Here is a 15,834-nt window from a genome sequence, read left to right on the forward strand (position 1 = left end):
GAAGGAGAGAGGAGACGAGGAGGCACAATTAAATGTAATGAAAAGCACCCCATGTCTCAGTGCCTCAGCCTGAGGAGAGAACCCTTCCAGAGAGTCAGACTCTAGAGCCAGCGAGTGTGTCAGTGTCAGAGGAGCCAAGGCCACCCAAAGACAATGACGTGTGCCATTCTGGAACTGCTAGAGAGGGTAGAGGAGAGCCAGGGTTAAATTTATTAAAAAAGCATTGTTGAGAAAATGGAAAAAATGTTTAAATGAATTTTTAAAAAGAATTAGAAAAAAATAACACTTGTTGAAAATAATAATAACATTTTTTTTCAAGATTTTAATAATAATTATTCATATCAACATTTCCTTAACTTAGGGTTAGAGGGTTAGACAATGTTATGCAGAGGTTAGAGATCACAGGCTATAGTATGTTGTTTATTAACACAATTGAATTGAATTGAATTGAATTGAATTGAAACTATTAAGCAATAGAAACTAAAACTGTTCACATGGAATGAAACTTGAACCAAAAAAACTGAATGTGTGAATGAGTTTTGACTTTAATATGTCTCCTTCATAATAGTCATGGTCATGAAGAGCTGGAGCAGTGTGGTCTGGTGCTGATAGAGCAGCAGTGATGTCCCCGTGCAGCTGTTCCCCACACTGCATGTCTGCCTGTCGCTGACCATCTCCGTCATCTGTGCGTGTGTCCATCTCTGAGGCACAGCATTGACCTTCACTGCAGAAGCAGGGTGCACTGCAGAGCTTTGAAAATGTCATCACCACCTGCTCTTCATGATGTCAAATGCCCCTATTACCACAGAAAGGCCCTTTGCACAGTGTCTGTTGAACTTTGTTGAAACCGCACTTCTCACTGGCTCCCTGTGGTGTTGTGAGTGTGATGGCTTATGACATACAGGGATATCCACCATCCCATAGAATACAACTGCCTTCAGGTGGATACAGTCTAACTCTTCAATCATGGACTCAGCTTGGCTAACCAAATGTTCAGAAATTGCCACTGGTGGTCACACACTGCTTGCATCTGAGGAGACTCAAATAATTATCTGTTGAGGTACCACTGAGCATCTGCATTGGGGGACTTGATTCTTATATGACTGTACCATGGCCATCAATACTGCCCACAAGCCTGGCAGATCCAGCTAGACACTCAAAGCCAGCACCAGTTTTTTGAAGCTCAACATGTGATGAAAAGCAGATGACCCTGTTTTTGAGCCTGATTATTTTGTAAGCAACCCTGTGGATGACATCCCTCACCGTGGAACATGGGATGCCAAAAGCTCTTGAGATGACAGAATTTCCACTTGCCATCCAAAACAGGAACACTGGAGCCTCTGAGTCAGGATGTGAATGAGATGGGCTACTGTGGGTGTGGAGAGACGGGAGTTTAGTCGAAGGTCACTGAGATGGTTGTTTACCCTGTGAATAAAGATATTAAAACTGAACACTGTCAACAGTGTTTACTGTATGTGATAAGACAACAAAATTGTGTCCAATTGTATCCAATTTCCCCAAGAGGGATGTAGCCTGACACTATATGAGAGTCATTGTTCACCACACTGAGAATTCAGAGATGATGTCTGTATCTATTGTGCATAGAAATGTAAAGGGTAGCATCATCTTCATCTGTTCACAAGTTGACAACATCTTGCTAGTGTAGTAAGAGCAGCACGTCTCTATTTGAATGACCAGTGTAAGCCTGGATTGACAGGCATGAGACAAATTCATGAGTCGTGGCCTGAAAAATTTTTCTGATGTAAGCAGAGCAGCATATGACAACACAGGTGACCATCATGTACTTTGTATTGATCAATTTGGGGGGTGGGGGGGGGGGTGGCAGATGATAAAATATTTAGTGTAAAATATCATATATTTCACATAACACCAGCCAACTTTAATCTGGCACATTTTAATAGTGTGACAGTAATGGTGTAATTAATTGCACAGAGAAAAAGACCTGAGCACCTGCATGCTTTATAATTTTGCTAATGAGCTCATTATATAGTCTCAGAAATCCCTGGGAAGTGAGCAGGGTGCAGTGAATGAGTGAGTGATTTCAGACACAGCCTATGATTCAAACAGCATGCTAGCTACATGGTTTCATTCACAGCAGAGTCCATAGAAGGCACCATAGCAACAATAGAAAATGCTGCATTTAAACTATTTGTTTTTTGTTTCTCTGTTCAGCCTCGGTCACTGCTCATGCTAACTACCCAGAGCTTGTTCTGTTTAACCACAAATCAGACATTTAAAGTGCATCACCTCTTATTCACCAGAACAGGACAGACACTGGGAATACAAACTGAAAGTAATGAGCATTTTTTAACCTGGATGTAACAAGAATGAGTGCTTCAAGATTTAGAGGGTATTACTTGTTCTGTCAAGGATTGTTTCACATGTTGGTGGCCAGGAAATCAATTGCAAACCCCTCAAGAGCATCTATTCCCACTTGTCCAAAGCACTGGAAAGTGCTTGAGACAAACTAAGGAGTCTTTGTCTTCTCACATTTCTCACTAATGTGACACCAAAGCAGGTGAAGTCTGACAAATGCAAACGGATGGCCTGTAGCAGACAACTACAACAGCCTGTTTCCCTGACAGTGTGTGCATCTATGTATGGAAGTCTACAACACGACCATGTACGTGTGTATATGTGTTTCCCCCTGAGGGGAAACAGAGATGCCGTGGGGCTCATGAAGTCCATTCAGCACAGGTTCCCTTCAGTGGTTTCCCTGTGTTCCTAAACAAACAGGATGATCACTCACTTATCTCTGCGTCTCAGTACCTCAAACTATCATTTCAGAGGAAGTTTTAATTAACTTCTGTCAGTAGCAAAGTCCAGCAGCATGAGGGTCCCTCTCAATTCAGCCAGGCCCCAACAAAAGTCCACATCAGTAAGGGTCATGCTGTAGACGGAACGTACCAGCTCTAGTCAGCTTTCCAGAATAAAAGAAGCATTGGAAAGAAGAAACATTTGAAGATATTTGACCCGTTTACAATGTTTACACATGTAATATTTAGCAATGAGCAAATTTCATTTTTTCTTCAAATGGAAACTTAGCTGAATATCTTTCACAACATTTATGTCTTGTATTTATTACAACAGCCACCAGATCACAGTTTACAGTAAGATGTGGGGAACTTACTTGAAGAGCCTGTTGCCACTGTAAGGGGTGTGGCGAGGACTGGGGGCGGTGACCGCTGTCGCCGGGGGCGGGGGTGGTCTCCCTCTCTCGAGTCGAAAAGCTCAGGCTGTTGTGCTCAGCCTAGTTGGCCTGGAGAACTTCCATTGTGTTGACTGGATACGCAGTGTTTTTCTGATGCATTTGTTTTTGGACTTTGTGTGTTTTAGACTTTGTATTGCTTCTGTATTAGCGACGTTTTTGCTGTTAATGTATTTGCTTTGGCATTCTGTCACATGGTGTTTTAGTTGCGTCACATTTCTGTTGTATTTGCTTCAAATGCCTTTTGAATTGGCCTTGTTAATGAGACTGCAGCATATTCCTCTTAATGGGCCGTTGTAGCACTTTTGCCTTTATTGGCCACTGCGGTTGAGGCTACATTGCTACATCACAGCATCTGGGCCGGTGTAGTATATCACTGCAGAAACCCTCTGGACATCAGACAAAACCTTACTAATCATAAATTACACTGCATGTTCCTGACTTATAAACTCAATTTACGTAAGCTGTGCTCCAGCTGGCACTGGACCCAGCACTCCTACTGTCCAAGCAGGTGTTTTAACCACCACTATATCCAGCTGCTGCTCTGCTCTTGCACATGAACTAGCCCTACAGTGTGGCCAGTCTAAGTCTTGATGTGTACAGTGGCCCTGAGGGCTCAATGCTCTGCAACTTAAGAAAAAACACACAAATAAACAAAACATAAGCAAATGAATAAAACATTGATTTGACAACACATGCACACAGCAAACACATAAATATGCTGCAAATACAGAAAACAACACCAAATACAGAAACATGCTGAAAGTAGCACAAACGACAACAGAAACTGATTGTAGAGGACACTAAAGAGTGATGAGCAGGGCTTGGACACGCTTGCTGTTTCCATGGTTTATGATTCATTAAGATAAGAAGTCGGGTTGGTGTCCATAGTCAGTGTATCATCTGTGTAGGTTTGTGTTGTGGCTTTCTGACTCTTCTTTGCTGTGTGCATGTACTGAAAGTGAACACTGGTTTACCAGTGTTGACAGACAACATGTAGCCTGCATAAAAATGGTATAGTTATTATAAGACCAGGTATAGGTTACAGTAGGCCAAGCATTGTAATGATAATGGGATGATCTCTGCTTCAGTGTTGAAAAAGGTGTGCATCCCCGATTCCAAAATGGTTGGGCTGCTGTGTAAAACAGAATGTGATCATTTGTTAATCCTCTCTGACATATATTCAATTGAATATACTGCAAAGATTATGTTTAACATTGGACCTCTGAATCTTATGCCAACAGCAGCTTTATAGTTATTTATATGTTGTCATAAAATAAAAAACATTTCCCTGCACCCCAAATCATTACATGCAGACAGGAAGCTGATTACAGCGGCTGAGTGTTCATCCTGCAATGAGAAGAGACGCTGATAAAGGCTGGGTTCAGATGATGGCAGTATCTCCACACAAACAATTCAGATTGCTGCTGCACTTCCAAATATACTGCTATTGCCATTCACTGTCTGTTAACTGCCAACTGAATATGGTATTCTAATCATGTAAGTACAGTACATTGTTAAAGAGCTCTGGTTGTCCTAAATAAATCACAGTTTGTTCTTAAGAAGTTCTTGAAGCATTTAATGCTAGATGGTAATGTCCTGTCACTTCAGCCTTCACTCATTTTATACTGTTTTACATTATTTATACATGCAATCTTCATTCCAGGGGCTGTGGTGTTGAAGTGTTGTCGATCTACTTCCTGTTCCTACTTTCTTCAGAAACACTATGACTCTTTTTTCTAATTGATTGATTAGTAAAGGATGTCGTCACATCATAAATGTCAGATCAAAGTCTTTATGAGTCACAATGACAAATGATTTATTTTGTCTTTTATTTTGGAGGAGCTATTTAAAGATCTCATGTTCCGTTTTTGATTAAACTGTTTTAAAGTGGTGAAGTTAATATTACATCAGGCTGCAGTTCTGGTACTAGGAGGTGTTTCTAGTATTTTTTCATCCTAAAGGGCAGATGAAATATTAGAAAAAAAATAAAGTTTAACAAAGCCACCAGTGATCACGGAGTTGAATTAACAACAGAAACAGAACATTGCGCTTTACTTCAGTCAACCTACATCTGCTCCACCGCTTGTGCTTTTTACTCCTCTACATTTGTCTGACACCTTTAGTTACTTTTCAGATTACAATTTGTCATACCTTTCCTGCCCTGTGAAAACCATGTATCTCCAAATATAGTGATTTTGAATGGAGTTTTTTTCTGACAACTGAATTTCCCTGCTGGGGATCAATAAAGATTTGTCTTGCTTGTCTCATCTTGTAAACTGACGGATTCAGTGTTCTTTTGTGGGTTGAGGGTGGATATTCATTTTAAGATGAATAAACTATTTAAAAACCTTCTTGGATTAGTTGGAAAATATATTGGCAGAAGGATGAAAAGGAGCAACACTCCAAACATGCGAGGATCTGACAGAATATGATGCATTGCTACAGATTAAACTAGCCAACCGTATATAAAGTTCCTCAAATGAGCTCACCCTTGTACATGTACACATGTACAGTAAAATGCAACATGCACATTAATGCTGCAGTATTAATCCACAAACATCAGATGGAATAGAGGGACGAAGACAAACTTTATTAGTCCCTTGGGGGGAAGGAAAATTTCGAGCTCTGTTGTTATTTTAAACAGACCCGAAACACACATATGAACAAAGAGGATCTATGCATGGACTAATGTCTGTTGGGGGAGGGGGCTGCCACATACTCAGGCACCTTAGCAGGTAGATGTTCAGCAGTGGAGGTGAACTGGCCCCTCTCCAGCTACCAGTCCACACAGCTGACTGCTCCGTGCTGGACTTGAACCTGACCATCCTCTGGTTGCCAAGTCAACCTTTTACTTGAAGTGGAGTATTTTCACATCAGTACTTTTACTTAGGCTAAGTAGGCTAAAGGATCTGAATACTTCGTCCATCACTGACTGTTGTAGATCAGCCTAATAAAATGCAAACGTACTTTTTTTGTTGTCTACAGCAACCATTCAAGGAACTGAAAGAGGTTGTTTACTGCTCATAAAAGCCAAACTGTATTGGCTTTTACATAAAAGTGGCCATGGTGTTTATTCAGACATGTTGAATTGCTATCAGATTAACAGAAAGGCCTGCCTGTCCGAAGGGGCTGCAGTCATTTGGTGGCAGCAGAGTTTAAGCTGAGTCTCTGATGGGCCGTGGCAGCCTCAGCCTCTTATTCAGCCTGCGGACTTTCTGCTGCTTAAAGGGCGAGGAATCAATAAGTGTCTCATCTAGATGTGAGGGGATCCTTTTTTTATAAACCCCATAAGGACACTGGAGCCGCTGAGATGAAAATGGACGCTCGATAATTGAGTTTGACACTGGCAGTGTTATGGTCAGGAGTACAGGCCTGCCATAGCCTCTGATCCTGCATATTAATGCAGCTTTCATTACACACACGCACACACAGTTTCCTGGCACAGAGAGCTTCACTTGCTAATCTCAAAGTCTCTGTGTACAAATTCACACTGCAAACATGTTCATTTTAACAAATACTTTGGCCTTAAAAATAGAGATAATATGGGAATTCTCTTCTCTATCACTGTGCTCAGATCAGTTTGTTACAAAATACACTGAATCAAACCTTTCAGTCATCACACTGCTCTTAAATTTTTAAACTTGTGTAACACAAGTTTCTTCTGTGTTTGTTCCACATAAAACGCATTTTACACGCTTCTGCCTGTTAAACAGCAGCTGTCGGTCAAACTCGGCGCAGTGCTGCGTTCACTGTTCTCCAGCGTCGCGTTTCATGAAAGCAATGTAACCGCTTTTTCCACTTCCTAATAATCATTACTGGTCCACATTTAAACGAACACGGCTCAGCGTGCGGGCAGGCTGCCCCTGCATTAAAATTTGATGTCGGTCAACTGGCCAATGAGAACAGTTCACACCATATCAAATATTAATACTTTAATGCCCCGTGTGAAGTAATTAAGTCCCAGTGGCTTTTAGAAGGAGAGAAAATCAATGATCCACATGGTTTAATTTTTCATTTAATTGTTGTGGAGTTGCTCTGTTTGTCTCGGAGCAGCAGCGGCAGATATCGTTAATAGAGGCTGCGCTGTGCGAACCGCCGCTCGTTATTTATGATCTACGATTAAGCAAAGCTGCAGCCATTTGTTATTATACAATGAATATCCCCCTCATTTTAAACCCGCCGCATCGTCACTGATCATTTCCGGATTCATTAATATTTTTAATGAATGGAGCCTATTGCTAAATAATGACTTATCATTTATTTGTATTATTAAACTTTCACTTTAACTCTGGGCTTTCGGGTGCTTTTGAACAATGCAGTGAAATATTCCAGCAGCATTCTGTTGTGTTCCCACAGTAACAAATGAAAACGCATCAGTGTTTGCAGCAATGTCATCACTCTGAACATGAATTAATAATGGCGCCAGCTCCATAACAATAAATGAGTGGCCTACATTAAACATCAATGTTTTTTCTGTGATTTATGCGATGTAATTTTAACCCATTAGGCCAATTTATTAAGCTTCCCAAATTTCAGCATCGTGCATCAAAACACACGAAGTTGTATAAATTGTCCTTTTGATATAAAAGGGAGTGTTTTTTTTTTGTTTTGTTTTGTTTTGTTTTTTTAATTAATGAAACGCATTTGTTTCAGGTGGATACTGTCTGACGTTTATTTTACGGATGTTGCCATTTAGAAGCTTTACAATGAGCTAAATTCATGGACGGACTGTTTCTTTTTTCCATGTCATTGTGGAGTTTAACTCTGAAGTTGCTGCTGCTCCTCTACATTTCCCCAAATCTTACTGCCTTATCAGATGCACACTCACTCTTTTTCCCCACAAATATTCTACAAAAAAACTACAGTTTAGTCTACACACTATTCTAGGAGACATTGATGGAAACGTTTAATGAATGTTCAAGTTACTTAAAGCGAAAAAAAAATCAAACAAAAATGAATGTTAGATCACTAAATGCGCAGTACTTAAGGACAAACAGGCAAAACAAAAGGTTGATCTGGGCGGCCCTACTACTGACTGACAATGCACCACTGGCTACACCAGGCTATTACTGTTTGATTGTAACAACTCACGAGCTCAACAGAATTCATTCGAAATATAAATCTGTGTGCAGAAATATGTGTTGCTGCTGTCATTGAGCACGATTATCTCCGTCTGCACGGTGTGCAGGCTGTGTCTCTGTTAATCTTAGATTTAATCTGTCAGTGGGCTGGGCTGCTGAGAATGTCAGAAATGACCTGTTAAAATCTTTAAAAAGTGAATAAACTGTCGCAAACATGTACAATAGCCGAGACATTCTCACTGAGGCAACAAGCCGAGCATCGGCGGGGCGGATGGAGACGCGCGAATAGCAGCAAATCAGGTTTTTGTCCAAACTGCTTCATAAATAGGCTACACGCTATGAAATAACGTTCTGTTAAAGGGTCCTGAGCACGTTAGCGCGCGGCCATGTGAGCGTGACGCAGGTGAATCCCTGTGTAGTTGTGTTATTGATCCTGTCCAGCTGTTAATCAGTGTTTTATGAAGTGTGCCATAAAGTCTCCGTAGAGCTCACGCAGTCTTTAGCCAATAGAGTCTGCAGGCCGAAAATTGGGTCTTAATCTCGCGCTGTCTATTTGGCAGTTTGATTGATGTCCTCGCGCGGGGAGGGGAGTGCAGTCTCTCTCCCGCATGAGCACACAGACATACTCACACATGTGCGCCCGCATTAGATAACGACCGGAGCTCGAGCAGAAGAAGAGCAAACAGAAGAGTCCAGGGAGCGGCGCGTGGAGCAACCTCTGGTGCTCGCGCCGGAGCGGGGGGCGGGCGGAGGCCATGGATCACTTAGGGATACTGGGGGCGCATCTGCAGCAGCACACGCACGTAGAGCCCATCAGCTTCGGCATCGATCAGATCCTCAGTAACGTGGAGCAGAGCTGCATGCTGGGCGCGAGGATGCACGAGCCGGACTACGGCCACACGGCCTACAACAGCAGCGGGAGCAGCGGCCTGAACGGCGGCGGCTTCACGTGTAGCAACACCGGATATAACAGCACCGCCAGCGCGTGCGGGATGGCTTCGCTTGGCGGGGCTTATCACATGAACATGAACATGGGCGTGAACGCGAACGGGACTAACGTGAACGCCGCCGGGGTCATCCGTGTCCCCGCGCACCGGCCTCTGAGCTGCGGAAACGCCTCCGTGCCGCCGGTGAGCGGGACCATCAACAACCTGAGCACGCTGACATTTCCCTGGATGGAGAGCAACCGCCGATACACCAAAGACAGGTTCACAGGTAGGTGGCATGTGATAGAATAGAATAGAATAGAATAGAATAGAATAGAATAGAATAGAATAGAATAGAATATATGAGGGACAAACGAAATATATTTTCTATTTGTTGTAAATCGGCTCACCAGTCATTTAGCAAATACATTCAACACGGCAAACAGCTGAAAGAAAAGCTCCAGCGATCAAGTTGAGAAAAAGTCCTGTGTGGAGGCCGATCAGCGATCAGTGACTGACAAGAAATGATTAATCAGTCAGACGCTTTCCTGATGTCAGCTTACGTCAGGATTTCTCTCTTTTAAAAAAAATTTCTAGTCAAATCTTGCCTCCAGCGATCCACCAGGTTGATACTGATTAAAATATCCAAATCTAATGGGGACTGATGTAAGGTAAACGAGCCAGGCGCAAAATTTCAAAATGTCACTTTTGAAAACTCAAAAACACGGAAAAAAATAAATAAATTATTATTATTAATAATAATAATAATTTATTAATTAATAATAAGAATAAGAATAATAAGCAAAAGAGTAAAAGAGGTTATTTCCCGTGCTTTTCTATTGCCGTATCGATCCCTCTAAGGACTGCAGTTCTCTCTTCTGTGTATTATTCTTACTCCTGCTGTAATGTACAGACTGCTCGCAGCCTCCTCTTTAACGGTGTTTGACATGTTATAATGACGCGTGGCATTTCTTGTATGTGTCAGTAATGTTGGAGAAAGAGCTGTGGACCCTGTCTTTTCTGAAGCTGTCCCTGCTGCAGGCTTCCTCTCTTTCTTTACCTGCTCGACCTGCAGGCTTTAGTTCCTCTGCTGCATCACCTGCGCCATGAAAACACCCAAAGACATTCACATTCAACTTCTTATGCTGTCCTGATATAATGTCAAACTAAAGCACCTTTGCAACTAAAGACTTGACGGACTTGGATAACAGATTATTGTGACAAAGATCTTATCAACAGTTCGACTGAAACAAGTTCTCCAAAGGTCTTGCATGGATTAAATTATAAATACATAAAAGCAAGAAAAAAATGCCAATATGTAGAAAACTCACAGGTCTCAAAAAGTGCGATGGTTGAAATGAGAATAATTACGCAGTGCGTTTCTTACACTCCTAAACTGTCATTTAGAGACAGTATGCTGCATATAATAGAACACCAAGCATTTAATACTTTCAGGTTAAACATGGACGTCCCAGTTTGGAAGTACTGAGAGCCGTATCTTGCACAATGCATGCTGCTGTGACTGTCAGCGCTTTCTACTTCATTTTAATTGTCCGCTTGTCCCGTTCTGTCCTGTCCTGTCCTGTCCTGTCCTGTCCTGTCCTGTCCTGTCCTGTCCTGTCCTGTCCTGCCCTTTCCTTTCCTGTCCTGTCCTGTCCTGTCCTGTCCTGTCCTGTCCTGTCCTGTCCTGTCCAGTGTCCCTCTCACCCCTCACTGTAACACGTCGTGTAGGTCATCCCTACCAGAACCGGACGCCTCCTAAGAAAAAGAAGCCCCGGACGTCCTTCACCCGGCTGCAGATCTGTGAGCTGGAGAAGCGCTTCCATCGGCAGAAGTACCTGGCGTCTGCTGAGCGGGCCGCGCTCGCCAAGGCCCTGAAGATGACTGACGCTCAGGTCAAAACCTGGTTCCAAAACAGACGCACCAAATGGAGGTGAAATCCTGCTTCATGTACAAGGCTTTTATTTGTTTGTTTGCATTGTTATAAAGCATGTGTGATTTTTTTGAGGCACTAACGATTAAAGAGGCCCTGCATTCTTTCTGGAGGGCTGTAGGCCCATCTGGTTCCTAAGGGCTGTCAGGGGTCTTCCAGTGGTTTCTAAAGGGCTCTAGGAGGAAGTAGCTTCAATTGGCTATTATGTCACAGCACTATATGAAGATTAAACGATGAGGGATAAAATCCCCCAACATTTTCATTACTGAAATCAAATGTGTTTAGAGACATCCTCTTTGGATGTGTCGCAGAAATTCATTTCAAATTAGAAATGGATTCATCATACCTATTCTATAAGTAAAATGTCCAGTTTTAATTGAACATTTTCTTTCAATATATAGAATAATATTCATTGATAGAAGAGAGCAGATATGTTGCATTAAGAAGTCAATTTAATCACCATAATTTTAGATTTTTGAGATTCTTCCTCAGTTTCAAAATTATTTAACAAAATCTTACTATGGACAAAAACAACCCAGGTCATAATGCGCTAAAGTTGTAGACACTAAACTATGGGCCTGGAAAGACTCATTAAAGCTCATTTCATTAAAATACTGAACATTATTTCTCCATTTTGCAGAAATGCAGCATGGTTTTTTTGTTGTTGTTGTTGTTTTTTTTGGGGGGGGGGGGGGCATCAAAATTGGCGTTATTTCTGCATATACATTATTACTATTTAATCTAACTACATTATTTAAGAATATTTCAGAAATAATTGAAACGGGATATTTCTGTATATTGCAGAAATAATAACTGTAAATTGGACATGAAAGAAAATGATTATTTTTAACAAATAGAGAATTCTTTTTTCACGTTTTTAGAAATTAGCTGAGAGACTGAGAAGAGCGCTTGAATTTGCGTAGTTACGAAGCTCTGAAAAACAACAACAACAACAACAACAAAAACAATAATCAATTTTCAACCCAAAGCTGCACAGACGAAACAACGGGGATGAAAATCAGCTGGTCCACAGATATTACTATTAACATTATTGACAATGTGTTGGTATGTGTTCGCTGACTTTTCTGGACCAGCACTCATCTTGTTGCCATGATATCGAAAGACATGGAGTATTATTTTTTTATAGTAGTATTGTGTCAAATTTTAAAAATCTGGTGTCGTGGCAACATTAACAACAAAGCTTTCGATGTTGTAATAACGAACAGATTTTTTTTACAGAGGTCAGTTTTTATTCTGAAGCTGAAGCAGAGCGCGCGCTCCAGGCTCTCTGGGTTTGAATCCAGCTTGTGGCCCTTTGCTGCATGTCGCGTCGTCTTTTTTTATTCTGTATTGTCTCATAAAGGCTAAAATATTAACACAATGTTGTTGTTGTTGTTTTTTTAAAGAAAAAAATGGCTTTTTTATCTACATCTAGGGGGTGTTTTGGACAGGAAATACCTTAAAACTATGATGACACTACAGCTATAGAAATACACCAAACTCCGTGTCTCTTCGTAAATGTTACTGAGATTAAATATGCCATAGTATATACAGTGCATGTGAGCGACTCCGCCGTGTTTCCTTGTTGCAGGCGGCAGACGGCGGAGGAGCGGGAGGCGGAGCGGCAGCAGGCCAACAGGATCCTCATGCAGCTGCAGCAGGAGGCTTTCCAGAAGAGCATCAACCAGCCGGTTACGCCGGACCCGCTGTGCCTGCAGAACAGTTCTCTCTACGCCCTGCAGAACCTGCAGCCCTGGACTGAAAACACCGCCAAGATCAGCAACGTGTCGACCTGCGATTAGAGCAGTACACGTCCTCTAGCTGGGTATCTGTGCCGGAACCGACTGACTTGGAGGCCAGAGACATGGGCTGTAGCCCAATGAGGAGCCCCGTACAGAGGAGGCCTGATGCAGGACACTGTTTAATAGATCTTGATTATCAGGTCATCTGCTCTCATTGTCAGACAGACAGACAGACACTGGTGCTGCAGTAACAACAAACATGCTTCAGATGGGGTCCCTCAGCACCACTCCCATAATCAGGATCCACATCTGGATCCTTCAGACGTCTGGTCTGAATCTATGCTTCAGACCTGCAGAGACCAGACTGACATTTTGGAAATATTTCAGGGGCATCATGATGAACAATTTGCTCTGTAAAAAGCCCATCAGAGGACCACAGCAGACTGGCATTAGCCAGTTGTTGTATTATAGTTTGCCTATGACGACTAGATGTTTCATAAACAGCATATTTTCATATTTGATGTCCGGCAGAAAAGATATGTGTACATCTCTGTCATCAGTGTCTGTGTTTGTCTGCCATGTTAATGAACATTTTACCCAGCTTCAGAACAACAGGGCACTTGTTTTAGCACCTTTGTCACATTACCTGACAGAACGAAAAGGACTGTGAGGATTTCCATCAACAAACTGAGAATATTTGTGTATTAAGCCATTTTATAATTTAGGAATAAATGGGCCTTAAGGCCAATAAGCATCAGATTGAAAATAATATTTTAATGGCAATTTGTGGCTGCATTTAACAATGACCACTATTGGCCACAGTTTACCACATTTCACTAACTTTGGACTCTTATTTTTTTATTAATGTATAAACATTTTACAAACGGTATTTTCAATTTCTCTCTCACCACTGTGCTGTACGTGTAAGCAAGCAGAGCATCTCAAACCACCAGGCTGAGATCAAACAAACTAACCAATCTCAAACCAACCACGGCATCCTCTCATGGACTGGCACCCTTTGGCATGAGACCAGGCTGCAAAGACTAACACCTGTCCTGTGTCCATGGGTGTTTACTCTCTCTGTGTCTGTATGTGTGTGTGTGTGTGTGTGTGTGTGTGTGTGTGTGTGTGTGTGTGTGTGTGTGTGTGTGTGTGTGAGAGAGAGAGAGAGAGAGAGAGAGAGAGACGAATGCAGACAAATGCACCTGGAAGGCTGGCTCAGAAGCAGAGACAATAACAGGGAGATGTGTTGCTCTTGGCAGAGACCACATGTTGGCTGGTCAATAATAGAGCTTCTAATAAGTGACTGACACTTAGACTGCTGTGATAAATGAGAGTGCTGGAGTGTGTGCCCGTGTGTGTGTGCCTGTGTGTGTGTGTGTGTGTGTGTGTGTGTGTGTGTGTGTGTGTGTGTGTGTGTGTGTGTGTGTGTGTGTGTGTGTCGGGGTTGTGGGGGGCTGGAGCCTATCCCAGCTGACAACGGGCAAGAGGTGGGGTACACCCTGGACCGGTCACCAGTCGATCGCAGGATGCTTCAAAACAGCCCAAAAAAAGTATTTCTGTTCATACTGATGACAATATTTTGGACACAGAAGTTCATTTTTTTCTCTGCAGAGTTGATAATGCAAGTTAATTATAAATTTATTTATGATGAATATCTTTGTCAACCATATGTTACTTTTTCTTTGCTCAGTGAAACGCTTTTTTTTTTTAACTCATGTCCATTTTGATGCTACATGTGTGACCTGTATGTATTTTGTCACTTAGAGTAACCTTAAAGGCAAAGAATTGTGTCAGTCTGGTGTTTCTTGCTCCCTCCATTGCTTCTGATTCACTGATGCCGTGCAATGTTTTGACCAGTCACAGATCTTCATGGGACCTAAAACACTGCGATAAAAATGACATTATACATGTTTTGAAATAATGACAATAAGATCTATTCACTCTCTTTGAGCTCTGTTTTTGGTCTCCACTGACTACTCCATTATGTTCACCAGCGAGCGTGTCTCTGCCTGCTGTTTGCTGCTGCACAGGGATAGTGGGTTGTTTTCTTCTGAATTTTTACCACTTTAAATATTTCAGCTGATTTTGTGAATACTTGTTCCTACATTGTAATTAGAACACAGCAAACCTGGAGCTATATAGCATGCAACCTGACGATGCAAAGATGAGCAGAGTGATGGTTTACTGGGGGTACACTGGGTCAGTTTTGCTCAGGGGCCAGTTTGCTGGTTAATTCAGCCATGGACCAAATTCCAGAGTGAATGTTTTAAACATGAAAAATAAAAGAAACAAGAAAACCCCAAATAATAATGATGAAGAAATAAACATGAAACTGAATCACATAAAGGACATTATTAATTAATTCAAGAAAAGAAAAACACAATGATAAATCAAATAAATGATAAGATAAATTGAATTAGTTTGAAATCAAATTCCAAACCGAGACATTTTAACATTTTCAGGATGAACGAGTGTAGATACCAAAAAAAACACCTCTCCTCAAAAAGATGCCATGGATGTGGGCCTGCTTTTGACTCTTTGCCGTGCTCTAATGTATCTGACTGCAGAAAAGTTGTGTTTGCTAACACTGCATTTTTGAGCCAATTTTTACAAATACTGCCAAACTTTCTGATGTTCTTCTATGTCGTGTCAGTCTCTGTGACAGTCTTTCAATCATCTGTTTCAAGTGGTCAGTCCATTCATCATACACCATTCTCCAGAGGGCACGTGGCTGAAAAAGTTAAGTTCCATTGGCAGTTGCCATGTGAAGAAGATGACAAGAAACAGGTCATTCTGCAGGAGAGTCCCAGATATGAGGAGGGGGTCTGTGCACAAACTGAGGAGGCTGGATGAAAATCGAATGACGATTGTTCAGCTTCTGGTCTGACTTCAGTGTGCATCAATGTTTGGTTTTTGT

General features: G+C 41.8%; 1 protein-coding gene across 1 annotated transcript; it reads left to right on the forward strand.

The window, feature by feature from the left end:
• Nucleotides 1-9,068: 9,068 nt before the first annotated feature.
• tlx1 (T cell leukemia homeobox 1) lies at nucleotides 9,069-12,974 on the forward strand. Its single transcript, XM_070978034.1, has 3 exons — nucleotides 9,069-9,528; nucleotides 10,935-11,172; nucleotides 12,764-12,974. Exons 1-3 carry the CDS (start codon nucleotides 9,069-9,071, stop codon nucleotides 12,972-12,974), a joined length of 909 nt encoding a protein of 302 aa, XP_070834135.1.
• The last annotated feature ends 2,860 nt before the right edge of the window (nucleotides 12,975-15,834 follow it).

Source organism: Chaetodon trifascialis, chromosome 13 (assembly GCF_039877785.1).
Source record: "Chaetodon trifascialis isolate fChaTrf1 chromosome 13, fChaTrf1.hap1, whole genome shotgun sequence".
In the NCBI taxonomy this organism is placed as follows: domain Eukaryota; kingdom Metazoa; phylum Chordata; class Actinopteri; order Chaetodontiformes; family Chaetodontidae; genus Chaetodon; species Chaetodon trifascialis.

Coding starts and splice junctions, on each gene's coding strand:
- tlx1 (XM_070978034.1), top strand. CDS start 9,069: ATGGATCACTTAGGGATACTGGGGGCGCATCTGCAGCAGCACACGCAC. Junction 9,529..10,934: donor CACCAAAGACAGGTTCACAG/GTAGGTGGCATG, acceptor TGTCCTGTCCAG/TGTCCCTCTCACCCCTCACT. Junction 11,173..12,763: donor AACAGACGCACCAAATGGAG/GTGAAATCCTGC, acceptor TCCTTGTTGCAG/GCGGCAGACGGCGGAGGAGC.